General features: G+C 47.2%; 1 protein-coding gene across 1 annotated transcript in view; it reads left to right on the top strand.

The window, feature by feature from the left end:
• The window catches only part of DGLUCY (D-glutamate cyclase), a 53,490-nt gene that overhangs the window by 27,228 nt on the left and 2,266 nt on the right, over positions 1–23,996 (top strand). The window contains 5 exon segments of the mRNA XM_067027601.1: positions 1,063–1,210; positions 4,492–4,618; positions 11,843–11,993; positions 18,726–18,871; positions 18,961–19,019. Of these exon segments, the coding sequence (XP_066883702.1) occupies positions 1,063–1,210; positions 4,492–4,618; positions 11,843–11,993; positions 18,726–18,871; positions 18,961–19,019 (631 nt within the window).

The following is a 23,996-nucleotide window of genomic DNA, read 5'->3' as shown; positions in this document are numbered from 1 at the left end:
TGTATGTACAGACCACATTTTGCTTCCTTGTTCATCCGTCAGTGGACTGGTTGCTTCCACCGTCTGCCTAATGTGAATAATGCCACTATGAACATGGTTGCATAAAGACCTCTTTGGAAGCCAGCTTTCAATTCTTTTGGGTCTCTACCCAGAAGCAGAATTGTTGGATTATATGGTAATCCTATTTTAAATTTTTGAGTAACTACCGTATAGTTTTCCATAGCAGAGTTAAGATTTTAAAGAACTCCATTTTGGGGGGATTTAGAGAGATATAAAAGTACAATTTTCATGTTCTAAAATTAGATTTTCAAAACAGTATTCCTCCTAATCATGATAGCAGCCACACCAGTAACTCTTACCGAGCCCTGAGTAGGTGTGGAGCTCTGTGCTAAGTGTCTCTTGTGCATTTTCTCACTTAAGACTTTTGACACAGTATGAGACATGTACTGTGGTTAGGTCATCTGACAGATGCAGAAAATGAGGGCTAGAGGGTTTAAGAGACTCACCCAAGGCCAGCAGCATCAGGACCTGAAACTGTACACAATCTGATTCCACAACCCACCTTCTTACCACCATCCTATCCGTGCTCTTTCTCTATCTCCTGCTGTCTAAATAAGTTTATCTTGTGTTAGAGTCATTTGTCTTCTATTTCGATTCCTTTTTAGTCTGTTTTGTGTCTGTAAAGTGAACAAGATCCTGGGAGAGGGCAGCAGTGGGCCAGTAGCAGCCAACACTCAACCCACTGGGTGCTGGTGGCCCCTCTGGTTAACGGAGACCTGGGCGGGGCACCAGCAGCATCTACCTTGGTGACCCTGACCGTTGGCCTTCCTGCTCTCACAGCCTCTGTCTCTAATGTGCTGCTAAAGATTCTGATACTGTATCTTTAAATGATCTGAGAGACCAACCCCCAGCACAGGCTCCGGCACACAGTGGATGTTCAACCAAGTTCTGTAGGAAAGAAGGAAACGAAGACGGAAGGGTCCTTTACACAAACACAGGAAGGCGTGAGCCAGCCAGGCACCTGGCTCTCCATAACGACCCTGTGCCCTCACCCCTGGCAAGTTTGACCATCTGGTGGTGATCGAGCGCACAGGAAGGGCTGTCGATGGCAATTACTACAACGCAAGGAAGAGGAACATCAAGCCCTTGGTGGACCCCATTGACGATCTTTTCCTTGCAGTGCAGAAGATTCCTGGAATCTCATCAGCTGGTAAGCAAGGGGCACTGAGAATGCGACAAGAACATGTCAGCACTAAAAGCCTTTTTTATTGACTGTTGAACACATGACAAAAAGGAGTTATATGGGACCATTGTTTTCCACGTCAGAGATGGTCTTTGTTTATTCTGGTTGGTATAGACAATAACGATGCTGACACTTAGAAATCCAGCGTTCCCACGAGCAGGAAAGGGACATGACGCTTAACTGAGCATATTCTATTTGTCCAACTCTAAAACATCAAAACTAATAATAAAATAATGACAATAATAAGATCAAGCCATGGTATATTATTTTGCTCATACAGGGTGAACGTACCGTATGTATTCTGTATCATCTTATGAAGTTTATTCATTTTTAAATATATCTAGAATGTATGATCAGTGTGATATTTTGATTGCTAATAATGTGATCACTCATGTTTGTATAGAAATTTATGGTAGTCAAAGAGGTTTCACAATCATTGTATTGTTTAAGCCTCTCTTAAAACCTGTAGGTAAGGGCTTCCCTGGTGGCGCAGTGGTTGAGAGTCCGCCTGCCGATGCAGGAGACGCGGGTTCGTGCCCTGGTCCGGGAGGATCCCACATGCCGCGGGGCGACTGGGCCCGTGAGCCATGGCCGCTGAGCCTGTGCGTCCGGAGCCTGTGCTCCGCAACGGGAGAGGCCACAACAGTGAGAGGCCCGCGTAACGCAAAAAAAAAAAAAAAAAAAAAAAAAAAAACCTGTAGGTAAGGCAGGTATAGTTTCCAAAGGTGAGGCCTAGGGAGGTATCTCGAGGTTGCCTAGTTAATTAGGAGTAGAGTTCAGACTCCCAGGGCCCTACCTACTGTGCTTTTCATGGGACCGTGTTGCCTTTATGAATTTCTGAAAGGCTTGATGTGACTGGGACGCCAGCATTCCTCCCCTGGGGTGGGAACCAGAGCGTGGAGAAATGAAGGCACATTTGTCGTGTTCCATATCTACTTTTCCTGTCCATTCAAACACTTCAGAGTGTTTCCCAGGCTCATTCGTTGCCTTTGGCTTTGGGGGTTTTGATGAGACAATGAAAGCCTTCCTGGCTGAGTAGAAAATTTCTGCAAATCGCCCTGGTCTTTCCCAGAAGAGGCCCTGGGTGTGGTGCCTCCAGTGCGGCTGGCTTCATGCTTCCTGCCTCTCTGGGCTGGGGAGGCCTCCCAGGATAGAGCAGAAGGGCTTTCTGTGTCCACACGGGCCAGCAGGGTCCAAAGAAGCTGTAGAGCAAACACTCTTCCCCCACTGAATGGACCCCCGATCTGTGCTCTTCCCCCTAACGATGCCTGCAAGATCCCAGAGGAAGCAGGTGGAACCGGCTGTGCTTTCAAGCTGCCCCCTTTGTGGACCCCTGGACCCTTCTCTTGGCCTCAGGAGCCCGAGCCCCTCCAGTCCCCTGCTCAGCAGAGTTACCCCCCAAACCCTCCTTTCCCTCCTCTGCTCCATCAACACCCCTATTCCACAGTTCCACAGGCAGCTGCCTTGTCAGGGAATCACACTCAATTGAGAATCAAGACACCCATGTCCCACTCACTACCCGGGTCCTGCCCCTCTCAGAGACTCTGTAAAGTGAGGTCAAGTCCACAGACGGGACACACCTGAGGAGCGAACAAGATGAACTTCATAAAATGTTAAAGGGCAGAGACAGAAATAGACAAGATACCAGTGCTAGGTGGTGTTATTTTCTTTCATTCAGTGGACTGTCATGGATCTCGAAAGCTGTTCTGAGGAAAATCCTCAGGGTGACGACCTAGGGCATCTGGTCAACCACAATCATCCAATTCTTTTGGCCGAGACCAGGTCTCTGATGCCCAAGGTGAGTCAGCTCCAGGCCCCGCTCCACCATCACGCAATGAGTGCTTGCCTCTGGTGTAATTCTTCCACATATTTGTAGAAATAGACACAAAAACAGTCATACAACCTTTCTGTAGGCTTGAGGGGCCCAGCCCTCTGTCCTTGGGTCACTGGGATAATCCCCTTGGTGAATGGTTATCTTGAGGCAGCTGCAACCATCTTCCAGAGGCAGATTCAGCTGACCTCTAGTCTACAGAACCCTCCAGAAACACCCGGAAGCAGGACCAAATGGTGTTCCTAGGGCACCACCTCAAAGGGCACAGGCTGCAGGGCTTGTTAGAGTTTTTTTCATCTTGTTCCTGCAAGGGTGGAGTTACCTGGTAATTACTTCTAGCCAATTCACCTCTCTTGAACACCACTTATTACACCAATGAATTAAATAATTTCTGACAGGGCTTCCTTGGTGGCACAGTGATTAAGAATCCACCTGCCAATGCAGGGGACACGGGTTCGAGCCCTGGTCCGGGAGGATCCCACATGCTGCAGAGCAACTAAGCCCGTGCGCCACAATTACTGAGCCTGTGCTCTAGAGCCCGTGAGCCACAACTACTGAGCCCACATGCCACAACTACTGAAGCCCGCATGCCTAGAGTCCGTGCTCCACAAGAGAAGCCACCACAATGAGAAGCCCACATACCTCAACAGAGAGTAGCCCCCGCTCGCCACAACTAGAGAAAGCCCACTCCCAGCAATGAAGACCCAACACAGCGAAAGGTAAATAAATAAAATAAATAAATTTTTTTTAAAAATTTCGGACATTTACTTATTCTAACATATTTATTCTACATTTATTATGCTGAATAATTAACAAACCTTCTGGTGCCTAGCAGATTGGCCTTTATTCTGTGGTCTCTTTCAAATGCTAACAGGCCACCCCTGGGGTGTGAATTCCTCATTATGCTGCTTCACATATTAACCAGGTGCCTATCTGGTGTAGATTAAAATTAACTAAAATGACACACAAACATTTCACATACTTGAAACAGAAGGCTTTAAATTACAGAATTGACTTTAACAACCTATACCCGTTCCCTTCTGCCAATGGAATGCTGTCTGGTCACAGTAATGAGACTCAGGGCCTTGTGGCCCCTCCCTGAGCAGGAGTTACTGGCAAAGAGAGGAAGTCCTGGGTGTCACCATCTCTCATGGATCTGGCGCCCCATCTGTGACTGGAGAACGTGACCCAACAGTGGACACGGCCACACTCTGCTGAGTTCCAAACCTTGACTCATTTTTAACTGGAGAAGTTTTTAGAATACCTGAAGAAGTCCAGCATCTCCTGGTAGTGTGAAAATGTATCCAGAGCCAACCCCTTTCCCCACCCTGAGGCACATGTGAAGGGGCTGCTCTGCCCCATAACCACGCCACATTTTGCCTGATCCTGTGCCCTGACTCAGTTCCCTTCCCTCCAGGGGTCGGTGATGGAGGCAACGACGAGCTTGGGATGGGCAAAGTCAAGGAGGCCGTGAAGAGGCACATACGAAATGGGGACATCATTGCCTGTGACGTGGAGACTGACTTTGCGGTCATTGCTGGTGAGTGCTCAGACGGCCAGCCAATCAGGCAAGGCTGCCCGGGGGAGGGACCTGGCTTGGAGCCTGTCCAGCCAGAAACTCATCTCCTCCATGAGTGGAGTCTAGAGGGCACCAGGGTAAGAAGGGGACCTGGTTCTTAGCCTCTGGCCTCTCAGTCAGTCATTCAGCAAACATTTGCTGTGGGCCAGACATTGCTCTGTGTACTGAGGCTGGAGCAGCAAGGGCCCTGCTCCAGAGTGCCTGCTCTAGTGTTGGGAGATGGACAATGGGCTGTAACAAAGAATATACCAGATGGTACTAAACAGTGAGAAGAGCTACAGGTAGATGAGAGAGAGTGACAGGCAGCCCACTTTAGATCAGTGCTCTGAAGAGGGGTCATCTCTGCTTTTATCTATACCTCCTGTGGGGTGGAAAGGAAGAGTACAATCTGGCAAACGTTTGGAGGATGCAGGAGGCTTCACACTCTCCTTTCACTTACCTCTGCCCCAGGCTGCCCCGCCCCTCCCTGCAGCTGCCCTTCCCATCAGGACCAACCTTTCCTGTGTCTGGGTCCTTCCAGGCCCCACCCTTCCTCCCTTGACTTCATCACAAGTTTCAAGAATTTTGGCCAATACCTGAGAAAGGCCCTCTCCCTTTACATCGTCAAAGTCAAAAACAGCCACGGAGATAAGCAGAAATCTCTAAGGGTACCAGTGCCTGGGTAAGAAAACCTGAACTGTAATTGACAAGTTGCTAGAAGCTTCGTGTGGACAAGTCTGAGAGTTAGAAGCTCTAGGGGGACCTAGTCATAGGAGGCTCCCACCCTTCTGTCAGCTTTACCTTCACAGGCTCTACCAGGTCCACACTGAATATTAGAGAAAAATCTCCTCATGCTTTAGGTAGGGGAGGGGAAAGTGAACCATTTTTGAAATACACCAGAGCACCTGTTCTTCTGAACATGGCCTGCCCTCAGAAGAAACTATTTTACCACAGCCTAGCCTGCTAGGGTTTTTAACAGAGCCTAACTTACCTAGGGGAGAGAAATACCCCAAAGTGGATAACATGCAATAACAGATGGATAATGTAAGCAGAGAAATGGAAATTCTAATAAAGAATCAAAAAGAAATGCTAGAGATAAAATATACTTGTAACAGAATGAAAAATGACTTTGATGGGCCCATTAGTAGATTAGACACAGTTGAGAAAATAATCTCTGACCTTGATGATATGACAATGGGAACTCCCTAGACTAAAAAGATAAGAGAAAAAAGACTGAAAGGAACAGAAAAGAATATCCCAAGAATTGTGGGATAACTACAGAGCTGTAACCTATTTGTAATGGGAATCCAGAAGGAGAAAGAGAAAAGAAATATTTGAAGCAATAATGACTGAGGATTTTCTCCCAAATTGATGTCAGACACCAAACAATAGATCCAGGAAACTCAGAGAATACCGAGCATGATAAATGCCAAAAAAGCTACACCTAGACATATGTTCAAATTTCAGAAAATCAACAATAAAGAAAATATCTGGAAAGAAGCTGGAGGAAAAAAACTCTTTACCAACAGAGGAGCAAAGATAAGAATTATATCCAACTTCTCCTCAGAAACCACACAAGGAAGAAGAAAGTGGAGTGAAATATTTAAAGTGTTGATAGAGAAAAATCACCAACCTAGAATTATGTATCCTGGAAACTTTTCCTTTATAAGTGAAGGAGAAATAAAGAATTTCTCAGACAAACAAAAATTGGGGGAATTTGTTGCTAATAGACCTGTCTTGTAGGAAATGTTAAAAGAAATTCTAGGGACTTCCTTGATGGTGCAGTAGATAAGACTCCGTGCTCCCTGGGTTCGATCCCTGGTCAGGGAACTAGATCCCACATGCTTGCCACAACTAAGAGCTTGAGTGCCACAACTAAGGAGCCCTCCTGCTGTAACTAAGACCTGGCGCAACCAAATAAATAAATAAATATTTAAAACAAAAAAAAAGAGAAATTCTAGAGAGAGAAGGAAAATTATATTGGTCAGAAATTCGATCTACACAAGAAAGGAAGAGCATTGGAGAATGAATAAATGAAGGTAAAATTAAAATTTTTATTTCTCTTATTCTTAATTGAGCTAATGGATAACAGTTTGTTCAAAATAATAATGGCAACAATGTGTTCAATAATATGTGCTTATGTGTATATATGGGCATATATGTATTATATATATATATGAAATGAATGACAGCAATGATACAAGGGATGAGAGGGAAGAATTAGGAATATTTTATTATAACATGCTTGGCTACTTGTGAAGTGCTTACTTGAATGTGGACCTGGATTCATTGTAAACATATATTGCAAACTCTAGGGCAACCACTAAAAATTTTTTTTTAAAAAGAAGTATTATTGATATGCTAAGAAAGGAGAGAAAATAGCATCATATAAAGTGTTCAATTAAAACCATGAAATTCAGAAAAAATGTGAAAGACAAAATAGGAAAAAGATCAAGGGCAACAAATAGAAAATAGCAACAAGTATGGTAGAGAGTAATCCAACCATATCAATGATTACCTTAAACGTCAATGGTCTAAATATTCCAATTAAAAGACAGATTGTCATAGTGGATAAAAAAACGAGACCCAGGGCTTCCCTGGTGGCGCAGTGGTTGAGAATCCGCCTGCCGATGCAGGAGACACGGGTTCGTGCCCCGGTCCGGGAAGATCCCACGTGCCGCGGAGCGGCTGGGCCCGTGAGCCATGGCCGCTGAGCCTGCGCGTCCGGAGCCTGTGCTCCGCAACGGGAGAGGCCACAACAGTGAGAGGCCCGCATATCGCAAAAAAAAAAAAAAAAAAAAAACGAGACCCAAATATGGTTGTCTCAAGAAACCCACTTTAAATATAAAGAAATGTATAGATTAACAGTAAAGGTTTGGAGAAAGATATACCATGTTAACACTAGTCAAAAGAAAGTAGGAGTAGCTATATAAATTTCAGACAGAGCAGACTTCAGAACAGTTCAGGAAAGTTACCAGGGTTAAAGGGACATTACATAATGATAAAGCGGTAAATACTCCAAGAGGACATAACAATTCTTAATGTGCATACTCCTAAAGTGTCAGGCAAAAACTGATAGAACTGCAAGGAAGAATGGATGAATCCACTATCATAATTGGAGACTTTAACACAGCTCTATCAGAAATGGACATATCCAGCAGGCAGAAAATCCGTAAGGGCATAGTTGAACTCAGCAACACCATCAATCCACCGTATATAATGGACATCTTATGCCCTACTTCATCCAACAACAATAGCCTATGCATTCTTCTCAAGCTCACAGGGAACATTCACCAAGATAGACTACATTCTGGACCATAAATACCACCTTAACAAATTTTAAAGACTAGAAATCATAACACATCTGCTGTCAGATCTCTATGGAATCAAACTAGAAATCAGTAACGAAAGATAGCTGGAAAAATCCCCAAATACTTGGAGATTAAACAGCACTCTTCTAAATAACACATGAGTCAAAGAAGAAATCTGAAGAGAAATTTTAAAATATTTTGAACTCGATGAAAATACAATTTATCAAAATTTGTAGAATGCAGTGAAAGCAAGGAAATTTATTATATCAAATATGTATATTAAAATCAGTAATCTAAGTGTTCACCTTAGGAAACTAAGAAATGAAGAGAAAATTAAATCCAAAGAAGGAAATAAATAATATCAATTAAAGCAGAAATCAATGAAATTGAAAACAGGAAATCAGTAGAGAAAATTAACAAAACCACAAGCTGGTTCTTTGAAAAGATCAACAAAATTGATAAGCCTCCAGCCAGGCTAACTAAGAAAAAAAGAGAGAAGACACAAACTACTAAAAATAAATGAGGGCACATCACTAAAGATGCCATGGAAATTAAAAGAGTAATAAACGAATGCCATGAACAGCTCTGTGCCCATAAATTTGATTTAAAATGACATACTTAGGTATAAATATAACAAAATATGTACAAAATTTAGATGAAGAAAACTGCAGAACTCTGATGAAAAATATCAAAGAAGTAAACAGAAAGATATTCTATGTTCATGGATTGGAAGACTCAACATTATCAAGATGTCTGTTCTTCCCAACTTGATCTATAGACACAATGTAATCCAAATCAAAACCCCATGTTGCTCTGCCCATGCTGCAGAGCAACTAGGACCGTGCGCCGCAACTACTGAGCCTGCGCTCTAGAACCCATGAACCACAACTACTGAAGCCCACACACCTAGATCCCGTACTCAGCAACAAAGAGAAGCCACCACAATGAGAAGCCCGTGCACCGCAACAAAGAGTAGCCCCTGCTCACCGCAACTAGAGAAAGCCTGCGCACAGCAACGAAGAGCCAATGCAGCCCAAAATAAATAAATAAATAAATCTATTTTTAAAAAAAATCTGTCTCCTTGGCGTGAGGATTAATTTAGGATGATCTTTAAAAATTTTTTATTGGAGTATATTTGATTTACAATGTTGTGTTAGTTTCAGGTGTACAGAGGATGATGATTTTTAAGAAACAGAAGACTCAGGAAGTTTTTCTTTTTAGCTCCCCCTTAACTGCATAAAGAATTTAGTTAAAGGGCCTGTTCCCAGAATAGAGCTATAACCAGAGGTATCTGCAGAGAATACGGGCTAGGTGTAGTGGGGGAAACTCAGCATGGCCTAGAGATCAAAGTCCACCCTGTGTCCTGTTGTCTCTACATGACCCAGCAAACATTTATTTGCCAAACATTTGCTTTTCCATCTCCATGTGCATTGCCTTCCTCCCCTTTGAAGTCCCAAACCAGTACCCTCGACGTCCTCTTTTGTCTTTAGCTGAGGATGGTATTTAAGATGAGGGCTTTGGCCATTTGGGTGAATTTTTCGGTTCTCCTGGGCTTCTCCCATGTATACATGTTATTAAACTCCTGTTTTATTTTCTCCTGTTTATCTAACTCATGTCAATTTAATTCTTATACCAGCCAGAGGAACCTAGAAAGATGGAGGAAAATTCCTTTCTCCCGGACAGGTGGCATAATCAGCGGGATTTCCCTTTACTGGCTGGATACTACTCTCCCTGAAGCTGCTGCAGCTAAGAGATCCTGGGACAACTGACAGAAGCCACAGACGATAAGAGTTCTTACCTGTCAGTCAGTCTCCCAGATCTCTGCTTGCAGGGTCTATTGGAAGCTAGAGTGGTAAGAGCCCTTTATTGCTTTTCTAAAGTTAGATTAACAGGAGAAATATTTATGGAGCTAGTTCCTTGGACCCAGAGACTCTTGTTTTGAAAACTGGCAGAGTACTCTTGATTTGTTGATCCTTTTCCTCCCAAAGATGGTTATTGTTTTTCTTTATCTCTCTATTGTGTTGTTGGTCGGAAGCAGGAAATTCCATAGGGTAGGACGCAGGCATAGGTCCATTGAGCTTGTTGTACAGGCTGGCCCTGCAGACCGGTGAGTTTGCTAGTCTCACCAGACCACTGTCTGTTTAGGCAAACTACGCTTGGTGAGTTAATATGCATGAGATAAGAGCTACTGCTAAGGAATGTCTTGGAAGTCACAGCTGCACCACTGGTGGGCAAGCGTTGAGGATATAGGGGCCCCCAGGGCGCTCACCGCCTCAAGCAGGCACTCGTGAAAGGGTAAGTCGGTCATGGAATGGGTTAGATCAATACTAGGTCACCCACCAACCTCAAGAAAATTTCTGTATCACGAGGTACACTGTAAAATACCTCACAATCCTCAGCCCCACAGTACATCCCTCTTAGGTATTAGTTTGGCTCCAAGAAACCCAAGACTTAGCTTAAAGCTGTTAAGGTACATATAAGAAAAAAAACAAAACTGGATGAGTTTTTTTCCTTCCATCTTATTATACATCCTGAAGAGCTTGGTTTGCTGACCAGTGAGAAAACTCTCTCTGGTCTCTGCCATCAGAAGGGTACACATACTGGTATGCATTTTGCAGTCAGATAGACTGGGATTCCAAGCAGCTGTAGCCAACTGGTCAGAAGCCCAGGTAACAATCCAGGCTTCCGACTGGCGTCTCTTTGTGTGGCCATGCCAGCTCTCAGGGGAATTTGTCATAAAGGGTCCAGTCCATAAGGGGCCTTTGTTGGTCAACCTTTGTCGCTTTATTAGTGATGCAACAAAAGTCTCCACTTTCTTAGACTATTTTGGGGAGTGAAATTTCTGGATCTTGTTAGGGCTGTGTCCTTTACATTCTTGTGGCATGCCTCTTTCATCCATGGTTAAGGCATAAAAAGACTTACTGGTTTGTGTTGCTATTAAGATACTATTCATCAATAGCAGATGATGGATCCTTTGAATTGGAAAAACTTCTAAATTGGTAAATTTTTTGAGAACTCTCATTGTAAACAGCTGTTTTATTGGCACTGTGGAAAGACCAAATTAAAAGGTGGAAACCAAAAAATATAATGGCCAACCCTAAGAACTCCCTTAATTAAAAAACAAAACAAAACAAAAAAGATTTGGGAAACCTTATCAAATCTGGTGTCTCAGCTTCCCCTCATGGGTCTTACAGATGCTAATAAAAGCATTCAGTTAATTAACAAGAGAATGGGAAGAAACCAAGGGGAAAGTCAAGGTACTCTTCCCCAAAAGGTAGAAATTGTTAAAGGGTTATTAAGAAGGTAAATAAAGCAAATATTGAAAGTTGCAGAATAAAGAGGAATCAGAAAGGAACTCTGAGAAAAGTTTTGTGTGTGATCAGGACTGGCAAAGATTAGAATATATTCAATTGAGTGAATGAATTTTAATATTAAAAGTAAGCTGATACAAAATTAGAATCTTGTTTTCTCTCTGTGTTAAGAAGAAAAAAGTCTGCTCTTGATAATTTATAAAATGTTTTTCTTTACCTTTGATTAGTCTGCCTATAAAGAAGGGATTTTATGTTTTATCAAAATAATTTCCTATGTTGTTTTTATTAGGTCTCTGATTACTGGTTTGGTCCCAAACCAATGCCCCTAAAATCCTTTTTTCTTTAGCTGATGATGGTATTTAAGGTGAGGGCTTCAGCCATTTTGGTGAGTTTCTCTGTTCTCCTGGGTTTCTCCTGTGTATACGTGTTATTAAACTATTGTTTGACTTTCTCCTGTTAATCTGTCTCATGTCAATTTAATGGTTAAACCAGCCAGAAGAACCTAGAAGAGTAGAGGAAAATTTCTTCCTCCCAGGCAAATGACATGACTTTTGCGATCCTATGATGGAATCTTTTTTTTTGTTCCAGGCGTTCTAACTGGGGAGGTTATGCCTTGGTCTGTGCGCTGTACATCCTGAACTCATGTGAGGTCCACAGACATTATCTGAGGAAGGCAGTTGGGCCCTTCAGAGCACCTGGAGAACAGAACTGGACTCAGGCCCTCCCATCCATCACTAAGGTAACATAGCCCAGCAGGCAACTCTCATGGATGCAACTTTTTCCCCAGATGAGGAGTAGACACGGTATTTCAATCCATAAACCAGGGGCCAGCACCACTGCTGCCCATCAGAAGCCAGAGGCAGAGCCTGCCTTGAAACAAAGGTCTCCCATCAGGCAACCACTGGACTGGACTTTGACCTACTAGTGACTCTAAATCATTACGAAAGATCTCATACAAATGACCATTTTCCTTCTAATTTGACTTTAGGCAGGTTGCTTAACCTCTCTGAACCTCATTTTCTTCCTCTGTAAAATAGGGGCAGTCAGCATTCTTGGAAGAACGGAATACCTGACCCATGGTAGGCACTTCATAGCGGTAGCTGTAGGTGTTCTTAGCATCTCCCTCCAAGGAGTTTACAACCCAGCAAGGGCACTGAAACCTCTGCTGGCACCGGCAGCCATCCTACACGGCGCTAAGGTGTGAGGGCCCAAAGTGGGAAGAGGACCCTTTGGGCTGAAGGCTGGGAGGGATAAACCCAGTGGAAGGGGAGGCATCTGGGCAGGTGGAACGGCGGGAACAAAAGCTGGGAGATGGGGACCAGCTTAGTGCTGGTTTGGGGAGACTGCTCTTGAGGTTGGCGGTGGCAAGCCAGGGTGTGATAGGAGCAGAGGAGGGCTTCTGACCCCAGCAACCCCAAAGAGGGGGCCCACAAGTCCTCCGAAACAGTTTGCAAAATTGTTTCATACATGGATTTTCCTGGGCAAGAATCCCTAGTTTCATCAGAGTCTCCAAGTAATCTGGGGCCATTAAGAACCCCTGGCAGGGGAGGTCACATTAGCCAGATGCAAGCAAAGCACGACTCCTGACTGAGGCTTCTACCTGAAGGGTAATAGGGAGCCACGCGAGGGCTCTGAGCGAGGAACCCACCCGGTTCCCACTGGGTGGCTTTTGAGTGAGCGCCTCTGACTGCAGAGCCAACTGTGAAGGGCTGTGTGCGGTTGCAGGCGTTCCCCATAGACCAGTGCAGAGGCGGGACACCGCACACGCACACGTACACACGCACACACACGTGCACACGCATGGCTGACTTACGTGAACTCCCGTGACTTACGTGACTTACGTGAACGTGCGGGGAAAACAAAAAGAGAGAAGGCGAGCCGGCCCTTTAAGTGGTTCCAGCGTTCTGCTCCCGGTCCTGGAGCCTGAGCAGCGAGATGGCCCCTGGAGACTCGGCTGTTCCCACCTCAGGCCTCAGTTCCCGCGGCTCTCGCGACACCGACCGCAGGCTCAAACCCCCTCCCCAGCGGGCGCTTCTTGCAGAGCTGGGACCCGCCCACCCCGGAGAGAAGTTGGTGGCGCGCGTCTAAATCCCAGGTCACAGGTGACTTCACCTGTGAGCGGACAGCTTCGCCTGAGGGCAGGCAGGAGGGTGGGAGGGCTGGGGACACCTGGAGAACAGCAGAGGCAGCTGGGGTGTTTGGCCTGCTGGAGAGAGGATTTGGGGGGGGGGGCGGAGATCTCAACAGCTTCCTGGGGATACCCTCCCCGGCTGCCTGAGAGACAAAAGCAGGCCCGAAGGCAGAGGTTCTGGTTCAATGTGAAGAAGAGCTTGTTCTCCTCAGAGCTACTGCCCAAGCCCGTGAGGAGGGAGCTGTCGGACACAGGGAACGGGGCAGGGTCGGGGGAGAGGTTTCTCGAGTTCCGTCAGGCTGACCACAATGTCACTCCCAGACAGTCCAAACAGCCTCCTGAAACTTCAGGTTTCCCCAGTCTTATTTCCCCCAAAGGCATAGATTGCTAAATGGGGAAAAAACAAAGCAAAAAACCCCTCCTGGAAATCAGGAACCAGGTCTTTCGTATCTGCTTTCCCAGAAACTAGTGGAGGGAAACCCAGTACTTGGTAAATCCTTGTTGAATGAATGAGTGTATGAAAGAATGAATGAATGAATGCCGTGTTTTATTAAAGCAGTGATTCTTCCAAGTTTAGAGGCATCTAAAGGACCTTCCAGACAGCAGGAATCACCTCAGGGGCATCTTAAAGCGCACAGTGGGGCCCACCCCAGGGTTCCTGATTCAGTAGGTCTGAGATGGGCTAGAGAATCTGCATCTCTGACAAGTTCTCAGGCAGTATTGCTGCTGCTGCTGCGGGGACCACATTTGAGACCCTGGACTAGAGGGTGGGTTCTCAGCATCGTGGCAGAGGCTGGTGTGGGGAGATGGGAAGGCGATCCAGGAGACGGGAAGGTTCCTGAGCGTTGAGCCTGGAGACACCAGCTGAGATGGGGCTGGTGCTGTTGCAGGTCGCCCAGCCAGCCAGCAGCTGAGGTCCTGGGGCCCCTCGCTTGTGCGAAGCATCTCCATCCAGAGCCCCTCCTTGCCTCCTTCCTGTCCTTCGTTTACATTGTCTTGCACCCTTTCTGCTCCCTTTTTCCTTCTGCCTCCGTGTCTGTCTCCCTCCTGCGCCCGCCCCCATTTCTCTCCAACACCTCCCGGATTGGTTTGACATCCCCGCTTTACAGAGGAGGGGGGCTGAGGCTCTGAGAGGGAAGGTAGCTTGCCCAAAGCCACACAGCTAAGAGGCAGAGCTGAGTCTAGGCTCTCTGGCTCCATACTCTGAGCTCTTCCTGGTGTGGCTCAGTAGTTTCCTAGTTTCTGGCAATGCCAGCGTGCAGGAGAGGAGGGAAAAGGGGGAGTTGTGCAGCTAAAGTGACATTTTCAGGGGAAATGGTCTGCCCTAAAGGGGCCCAGAGAGCCTTCTATGCTTTCTTTACACTGGATCTGAATTGGAAAAAAACACTCAGAGGGCCGCCTCACACATGATTCCTGATTCATGCAGACACAAAAGACTGAACCCAGCCAAACAAGTTCATGCAGCCCCCCACGCTTACCCTCCGGGGATGGAAATTCTCCTTCTGCATTTTCACCCAGTCTTCATAAATATATTAATAATGTACCACCCTTATAAAGAAAATAAAAGGGAACATCATTAAACCAAAATTACAAAACACATGTTTGTATAGACCCTCCTCTGGGCCAGACCCAGGCTTGTTCTGGGAGATAGTGAGGGGTAAAGAACCCAGGGTCCACGGGGGAGGTAATTTCAGGAGCTGGGATAGAACTGTGCACACTGCTTGTGGGGACACAGAGAACAGGTGCTTGGCTCATTCAGAGAACTCAAGGAAGGCTGCCTGGAAGAGGTGGCACTGAACTGGGTCTTGGTGGGCGAGTAGGATATAAAGAGCCAGGTGAGAGAGGGTGGGAAGGACCTTCCAGACAGCAGGACTCACAGAAGCGAAGGTGCAGAGACACGAAGCAGTGAGTTGTGCAGGGGATAAGTAGAGTCGTCATACTGGTGTTCAGTAGGTCACTCCATGGAGACCCCTGGGTCATCAAGAGATGCCGGACAGAACTGTGGCCTGAGTTTTGGCGAAGTTTGGCTGGTTAGGAGCAGAGGAATGTCCCTCATCTCTGTTCTGTGTGTTGCTTATGAGAAGGGCCTCCCATATTCAGGGGACGTGATCATGACTGTAGCAGGAGTGGGTACCATGTTGAGGAGCCCAGGGAAGGTGGCCACCACCATCCAGGGCACACACTGCCCACTCTGGCCCTTGGCTGTGCCCCAGGCGTTTTACTTGAGGGCAAAACAAATTGTTGGAGGACATTTCCCAGAGCTTATCAGGAGCCAAGAGCTGATTGATGACACCTTACAGGAGGGCCTAAGGATGGATGGATGGATGGATGGATGGATGGACAGACTGCTGGTAGGCTGGCTAGCTGGATGGATGAATGAACAAATCAATGGATAGATCAATGGATAATGGTTGGATGGATGACACAGAGAGGCAGGAACGTGACTTCTGGCCTCAACCTGGCTACCATTCTCTTCCAGCACTTTCACCCCACTCCACTTTCTTTATATTTTTTAAATTGAGATATAACTAACAGAGTAAAGCACGTAAGCTTCAGTGCACAGTGGTGAATTTTTATACACGTACACATCCATGCAGCCACCACCAAGATCACAATGCAGAACAGTTCCAACTTCCCAGGAGGCCCCTTTCTCCCAGCCCACTCTGAACAGCAGCGTCACCTGAAAAATCAGCCCATTATGCTCCAAGCATGAATCAAGAGAGGCCACCCGCACACTCAGCCTGGACACCAGGACGTCATCCTGGGGCCTCTTCCCATATCCACAATGAACTAGACCCCGGGCCCTTCTCTCTCTGCACACTTCAGTCCTCTGTCCTTCTCCTCCTGCCCCCCCTCCTCCACCCCCGTCTCAGCCTGGACTGCTGTGGGAGCCCCCAGGCCCTCTGTCTCCAGCCACTCCCTGGTCAGTTCTCCTCCCCGCCCCACCACCTCCTCTTTGTGGGGCCTCCTTGAAGACGGTCTGCTCACGTAGGGATTCCTGGGAATTTGCAGGCAGTCACCGTTGGCCCAGCTGGTCCCTGTGGCTCTCGGAGGCTGAGCGCCAGCCAGTTCCTAAGCTGTTGACTGATCTCATGCCCCCTGAGGACCCCCAGGGCTCTGCGGGGACCCAGAAGGTTGTGAGTGGTGGGGGCAGGCAGTGTGCTCGTGGGAAATGGACCTGTGGTCCCAGAAGCCTCGCCCCATAAAGAGAGGATATGTCCCAGTGGAGAAGAGAAATGAGAGAATAAAGTCCAAACAATTGACGGAAGATGCCATTCTGGGCTGGGTACCCCTGGGAAGGGACTCTTGGACAAAGGGCTTGCCTGGAAATGCTCTGGGCCTCCCTCCTACCTTGGGCCCCAGGGAAGAGTGGAAATGCATGTTCTCAGGCCAAGTGCACGTAGAGGCAGGTCCTAGGTGATATTTGCCAACACTTTCTCCCTTGTTTTGAAAAGTTTTCAGTGAGTGCTCTCCATAGCCCCTGGCTCGGCTCACTCCTGCTCTTGTCACCTGTGGTCCTAGTTGCCCCTCCTCCAGAAAGTCTTTCTTGAGCCACTTCAATAAATGGGGTTGGGGGCCCCTGCTCTGTGCCGTGATCCCCATGGACTGTGCCTGCCTGATCAGTCTTCTAGAATGTGACACCCCCGGGAGTGTGGGTGGGCAGGGAGCATGTCACATTCACCACTGTATCCCTGGTTCAGGTTCTGTCACAAAGCAGGTGCTCAATAAAACTTTGATGGGTGATGGAATGAATGAGCAAATGCCCGAGCAGGAAGATGAGAACCTTTCTCTGGTCTGTCATGATCCTCCTGCTCTAGATCCTTTTGTCTCCTTCCTTTGTTTGTAGAGGAGAAGAAGGAGGTTGTGCTTGACTTCTGCCCCTCGGGCACCATCCTCTCTCCTGTGTCTTCACCTAAGACCCACCTTCCTCAGGGAGACCTGAACTGTTCAACAAGGGACAGACACGTTAGTGGCTTAGACAAGTGGTTCTTTGGCACCTTGCTTTTGGAGGGAGGTGGAAGAAAGCAAATCAGATCACTTTTAAAAAAAGAATCAGGAAGTCAAAGGAAGAAAGCTCTGGGCTGAAGACCAGGGAACCCAGACCTGCCAATAATAATCCACCTCATTTCACGAGCACCTACTGTGTGCCAAGGACCATACTAGGTGCTTTACTTGCATTTTCTCTTTTTTTAAAAAATTAACTAATTAATTTTGGTTGTGCTGTGTCTTAGTTGCGGCCTGCGGGATCTTTAGTTGCGCCATGCGGAGTCTTAGTTGCAGCATGCGGACTTCTTAGTTGTGGTGTGTGAACTCTTAGTTGCAGCATGCATGTGGGATCTAGTTCTGGGATTGAACCCAGGCCCTCTGCGTTTGGAGCACGGAGCTTTACCCACTGGACCACCAGGGAGGTCCTGCATTTTCTCATTTAATCCTCACAACAACCTTCTAAGGAGGCAATGTTATTATCATCCACCTCCCCATTATACAGATGGGGGCACTGAGGCACAGAGAGGTTAACACACCTTCCAGGAAAGACCCAAGTCAGATCTGTCTGATTCTAAACCACTCTGCCTGCTGGGCCCAGGATGGGGTTGCATTTTCTCCGTGGCTCTGCTCCCTCCAGATTCTCCCACAACCACACCGGGTAAAGTCTAGAGGGTGACTGAAGTGGGGCTAACAGAAGCTAATAGCCAGGAGGAACTCTCAGGAGGAACAGGGGCCTTCCTGGCACAGAGGCCATTGGCAGATAATGCAGAGCTGGGCAGGGCTAGGTTGGCAGGAGGTAGCCAAGCTGCCCCTGCAGAAGTGAATCTTTAGTGTCTGTTAAGAAAATGCAGATTTCCATAAAAAACATACTATTTAGTTACATGAAGCAACAGCCCAAACTGTTCAAAGTAGCAGCTTCTGGGGAGTGGATTGGGGAGCCCATGAGGTGTGATGTAGGACACTGTTACTTTTCACTATGAGTCTTCCAGTGGCGTTAGTATTTTTAACCAACATTTTATTTTTTAAAAAGAGACTATGTCGGGCTTCCCTGGTGGCGCAGTGGTTGGGAGTCCGCCTGCCGATGCAGGGGATACGGGTTCGTGCCCCGGTCTGGGAGGATCCCACATGCCGCGGAGCGGCTGGGCCCGTGGGCCATGGCCGCTGAGCCTGTGCGTCCGGAGCCTGCGCTCCGCAACGGGAGAGGCCACAGCGGTGAGAGGCCCGCGTACCACCAAAAAAAAGAAAAAAAGAGACTATGTCAAGTCAAACGTTCTTTTTCCACTTATAAATGTATGTATTTCTTTCTTTTTCCTCCCCCTCCGCTGCTTCTATCTCTGCCCCATTTCTTTCCAGGAAGAAAAAATGTTGGGCGTCCTGGTGCAGCGTGGAGGCCAGAGCGGAGTCTCGGGAACCCTAGGCCTGGAGGTGGACGGGCTGCCCTTCCGTGGCACTCACGCCCAGAGGATCCAGAAGCTGGTAGACGTCACCATGGCGCAAGGGTGCCCATGCACATTGCAGGCGTGGGGGGTGCGTACTAGAAGGATCGAGGGAGGAGTCCCCTGAGGGCCCCGGCTCTCTTGTACAACAGCCTCGCAAATAGACGCTGGCCCTGCGTGATCAACGTGCTCCTCACGGGCCTGGGTCACGGTGTGCCCACCCCCTGGGTTGGGGTTGGGGGTGGCGGGTAGTGCCGGTGATGTGGACCGAGGAAAAGAGTCCTCTGGGGTCCGCAGTTTGGGCTTTTATTCCTCGGTGCCAGGAGGCATTGATTTCAACCCCCTCACCCTGGCTTCTTCTGGCCACCCATGCGGTCTGCTCTGAGAGTCTTCTGACCAGTCACTAATGGGGACGCCAGTGAGCAATGAACTTCCAGGCAGACACAGAGGGTCCTGAATAATCCCCCAGGCTTATTAAGAAACAGCAAAATGTACAAATGTGTAGTGTATATTAGGAAGCTCTGGGGCTTCACTAAAGGTTTACTCATCACCACCACCAACAAAATATTTATACCTTCGAAGTGCTCTTTTTTTCAAACAACATTCTGTTTATTTAGGCAAAAGATTTATCTTCATCCTTACATTTATCTCCATCACTTCCCCTGTGCCCCTCCCCCTCCCTTAGCCCCTTACATCCTGATCCTCCGCCGCAGAGCCTGACACCTCTCCCACCTCCTCCCCATCTGCTCACACACACACACACACACACACACATCCGCTCCAGAGCCAGACCCTGCCCTCCTTGCATAGAAGGGCAGCCACATTCCCGGAGCCCGGGGGTGGGTCAGGACCTCCCAGGACTTAGATCACTCACGGAGTCCTCTTGGACAACTCATCAGTTTCCCCTTATCTCCTTCAGAACCTCCCACTGTACATTCCCCGACAAAATCCAAAGTGGAATCACTGACCACATCCCATTACATTCACATATTGAACCAGTACAGTATCTTGTGCTGGATCATCTAGATGGGGTAATGTAAGCAGCTTTTGGCAAGAAAAAGCTTTTGTCTTGTCACTTGAGCAAAATTATATTGTAACTAGCCTTAAACCAGGCACCCCCTCGCTCTACTCATCTCTGGCCCAAGCACACCTTTCAAATCTTTTGCTCACACAATACCATGCCTAAGCAGTTGGTTCTTTCTGTAGATCAAAGAAGTAAAAATGAAGAATAATTAACAGATGACCAGATCTCTTCTCTAGCTTCCCCTTCAGTGATCTCAAGAACAAACTATTTGAACGAGGTAGCATCTAAAGAAAGATCACAAGGAGTCAGCGAGCCTTTCATGCAGTGGGAGATGTCAATGAGTTTGATCCCCTATCTCAATGATTAACTGAGATTACTTTCCCTTTTCCCTTTAAAAACTTTCAAGGCCAAGCAGAATCTTTGGTGCTGGTTTTGGGGACACTAGTCCACCTTCTCCCCAGATAGCAGGCTTTCTGATTAAAAGCAACGTTTTTCATTTCTACCAACACTTGTCTCTCGAGTATTGATTTTTGAGCAGCGAGCAGCTGGACCTGAGTTCAGAAATAGTCGCCCTGCTTCCCAGCTATGGCCCCAAATGTTTATTGTGCCTGTTTTATTTCCTTAAGCATGTCAAGTTTGATTCTTTTAGGGGCATACGTTGTAAAGCATGGAACACATACTATAGAAATCAAATTGTACACTCAACAGCAAAACCTAAGTGTGTAGTTCAGTGATCTGGGGTTAACTTCCAGTGCTCCCTACACACGGTGTGGTGAAGCCTTTGGCCAGAAGTAGCTGGGGTGGGTGCTGTCCTGACATCCTTTTGTCATTCTGGTGGGGAGTCCCCACCTACGTGTCTGTGCTCCTGCTGGTGTGTCATCAGGGCCACTGTAATGTGCTCACCGTCCCTCTACATTTGTGACTTCTCACAGATCGGTGAACCCACCTCAGCTCTAAGCCTCACTGACCAGGTCTCCTCCAGTTACAATTTATGTCCCTGATTTGGGTCTGCAGAGCTCCACGTAATGGGGGCCTCTGATTGAGAGTGCATCCTGGCATTGCTGAAATCTTGATGGATAGAGAGAGATGAAACATCATCTGCTAAGGCTCAGGACTTTTCTGACTCATATTTTTCTGGGAATACACGCTAATGGGCCTTTGGCTTTGCAACAGTAATAGCAGAATTCTATTCTGGCATGAAGAAGTTTGAAGCCTGACTGTAATAGGCTTCAGTTACTGAAGATAACTGTAATAGGTTATCTTCCCTGTGGGCAGAAGTTTATGGGGAGAGATTTAAGTCGTTTGGGAAAGAGGCTAAGACCTGGGTGGAACCCAAAGAAGGCTGAGAGTACAGGTCCTAGTTCTGGAGCAAAGCATTCAAAGGTCCCCCTGCAGGGAGAGACTGGCCTGTGGCCCTGCGGCAGGAGCTAAGGTGCAAGAAAGGGCCAGAAGATCCTTTAGCAGGATCCAGCCCAGGGACCACTGGAGCTCTGAGTTCTAGGATCCAGTCTTATGCTTTTCTGTCTACAATATGATTCCCGCTTAGGCCTTTAGTAAAGTTATGCTCAAGTTCACTCTAGTGTTGGCTGTCCTTTGGGGAAGGCCTGTGTCCACATCTGAGGCGGCATGGTAGGCATGGCTCTAACCTCGAGAAGCTGGTTACAGGGGGACAAGAGGTGACCTACAGGAATAGTGGGGAGGCCCAGGGTGAGAGATGGGCTGGGGTATCCACCAGGATGGATTCTTGAGGCGTGTGAGCATTCCTGGGCATTTCTAGGAATATTGAGAGAGGATCCTGGTAAGCAGTACCTGGCATGCTCTGTGGGTGTTCAATGGAAGGGTGTAGACCTTGCCCCACATGTGTGGGGCACATGCCCCACAGACCCTTCAGGTGGGATTAGAAGTTAAGCGAGCCAGGAAGGGGGTCAGGGGTCCTTAGCCCCTGGCTATCCTCTGGCCAAGTGCCCCCCTCATCGCTCAGCTGGGCGAGTCAATCCTCTGAGCTCATCTCCTGCCTCTCATTGCACAGGCCCTGCTGACCGCCAACCCCACCTTAGTCCAGCCCTCTGCATTCTACTACTTCCTGCCCATTCCATGTGGCTTCCACTGGCTCCACAGAGTCTAACTCTCAGATTCAGAAGACCACTGCTCTAGGCAGGATGGAGGTGTGGCTTAGCAGCAATTCATATAAACTCAGTATATGTCAGTGACGTGATGTGCTTGCCAGAAAGGCCGTTACGTCAGTAGAAGCACAGTGAGGTAAATGGTGCCCTTCTCCCCAGCACAGGTTGGACAGATTGTCTCACTTCAGATCCAAGCACCACAATTGAAGAAGTGGGTGTTGTTCAGATGAGGTACAAGAGGGTGAATGCTCAAACACTAAGTGGAGGTGGCTTGAAGATCTGTATGTCAGAGGCTGGCTGGATGCTCACTAATTCTGCTTCCTCTTCCTGCATATATAGGAAAGCTACATTTCCCAGCCTCCCTTGTAGTTAGGTTGGGGCTATGTGACTGGGATCTGGCCAATAGAATGTGAGTAGCAGGGATAACAACTACTTCCAGACTTGGCCATAACCCCCCTGTGAGATTCTTTCTGTGCTGCTTCCCCTTCCTCTGTGGATGGAAGGGGAAGACCCCGAGATGATGGAACCTCTTGATGGACAAATCCTGAATCACTGCTATGACATGGGAAAAAGACTTGCCGGAAAGTAATTGCTCTTCGGACTCTGCATGACCAGGAGATAAACTTTTATCGTTTTAAGGCAATGTGATTTGGGGGTATATTTGTTACTGCAGTATAATCCAGCCCTGTCTAATACAAGCTTGGAGATTTAACACTGAGAAGTAGGATATGAGACTTTTCTTCAAATACCAGTACCTAAAGGGTTATGTCTTTCGCGAGGCCAGAACTAAGGCCAGTGGAAAAAGTGGTTCCACTTTGGCTCATTCGGAGTTAAGATTTTCTGCCCAACCTTGGAATAACTTGTCTTGGGTAGTAGTGAATTGGTGTCATTGGTGCTACTTGCAGAGAAACTGGGCTGTCGTTTTGGGGAGATATACAGGGGATAATTCATAGGGAAGGAATTGGAGATCATGACCTCTGCAGGACTTTCTAACACTGATATCTAATGTCTAATCTACCAACGTCTTCCTGATAGCTGTTGAATTAAAGCAAATGGAATCGACACACCATTTCCCCAGAGCACTGGGCACCATTGTGACCCCAGGGTTATTGTCATCAAAGACCATCATCTTGCCAGATGAATTCCTGGAGGCGGCAGGATCATGAGCTGCAAGAAGCACATTTTCCAGAAAAGCATTGCACCAAGGAGGTCCAGATTCTGGCTCTTTCTTGGTTGTACCAGCCAGAGAAAAGCACCAGATGGGGATGTATTCTGTGCTGAAAATTTCTCCCACACTTGTCTGGCCAAACCACAGACCAGTGTGTATAAACAGGAAGATGAGCCCTCATCTTACTAAGCAACAGTGGTGAATGAGAAAGGAATCTAATTGCTTTTGCCACCTTCAGTCCGAACCAGATGGACCTTTTCTTCCACCTTTTATCTTAGGAAAGAAAGGAGTCTTAATCCCCAATAATATCCTTATTTAGTCTGTTTGGAAGAAGGATTGATTCTTCCAGAGCACTCCAGGACTCCAGAAATCTGACTCCAGAGAAGGATTAAGTGACTAAAACCAAATTTACATTTTAACAGGATGCATTTAATCCTTCATGATAAACATGGAGGTGCCACTGCTGAGAAGATGCTCCAGCTTAAAAAGGCTGATCACTAAATGTGGGGCTCCCCAAACACAACCCAAACAGTAAGAAGAGCCCCCCAAGGGGTGGGTACAACAGGCCTTCCTGTTTTGGCAATCTTCACTAGTGATGAGGGGACTGATCAAGCCCTCCCTCTCCGTGGGGAGCAGCTATTCAGGGGGTTGAAGGGGTCCTGTGTCCAAGGACAGGGAATGATATTTTCCAAACTGCAAGGCTGAGTTCTGTCTTCAGAGGGGAGGTGGCCAAATTAAGTCCCAGAGTGGATTTGCAACAATGTGCTGCAGAGCTCAAGACACTTCACGAATCTCAAGAGGAAGAAGGCCCTACTTCTTCTGAAGGCTTCATCCTTCTTGGCCACTATTGGATAATCAAGGACAAATCCCCTA

Source organism: Kogia breviceps, chromosome 3, assembly GCF_026419965.1.
Source record: "Kogia breviceps isolate mKogBre1 chromosome 3, mKogBre1 haplotype 1, whole genome shotgun sequence".
NCBI classification, from domain to species: Eukaryota; Metazoa; Chordata; class Mammalia; order Artiodactyla; family Physeteridae; genus Kogia; species Kogia breviceps.
Note: the sequence above shows the minus strand (reverse complement) of the source record. Positions and strands in the feature narration are given on the sequence as shown.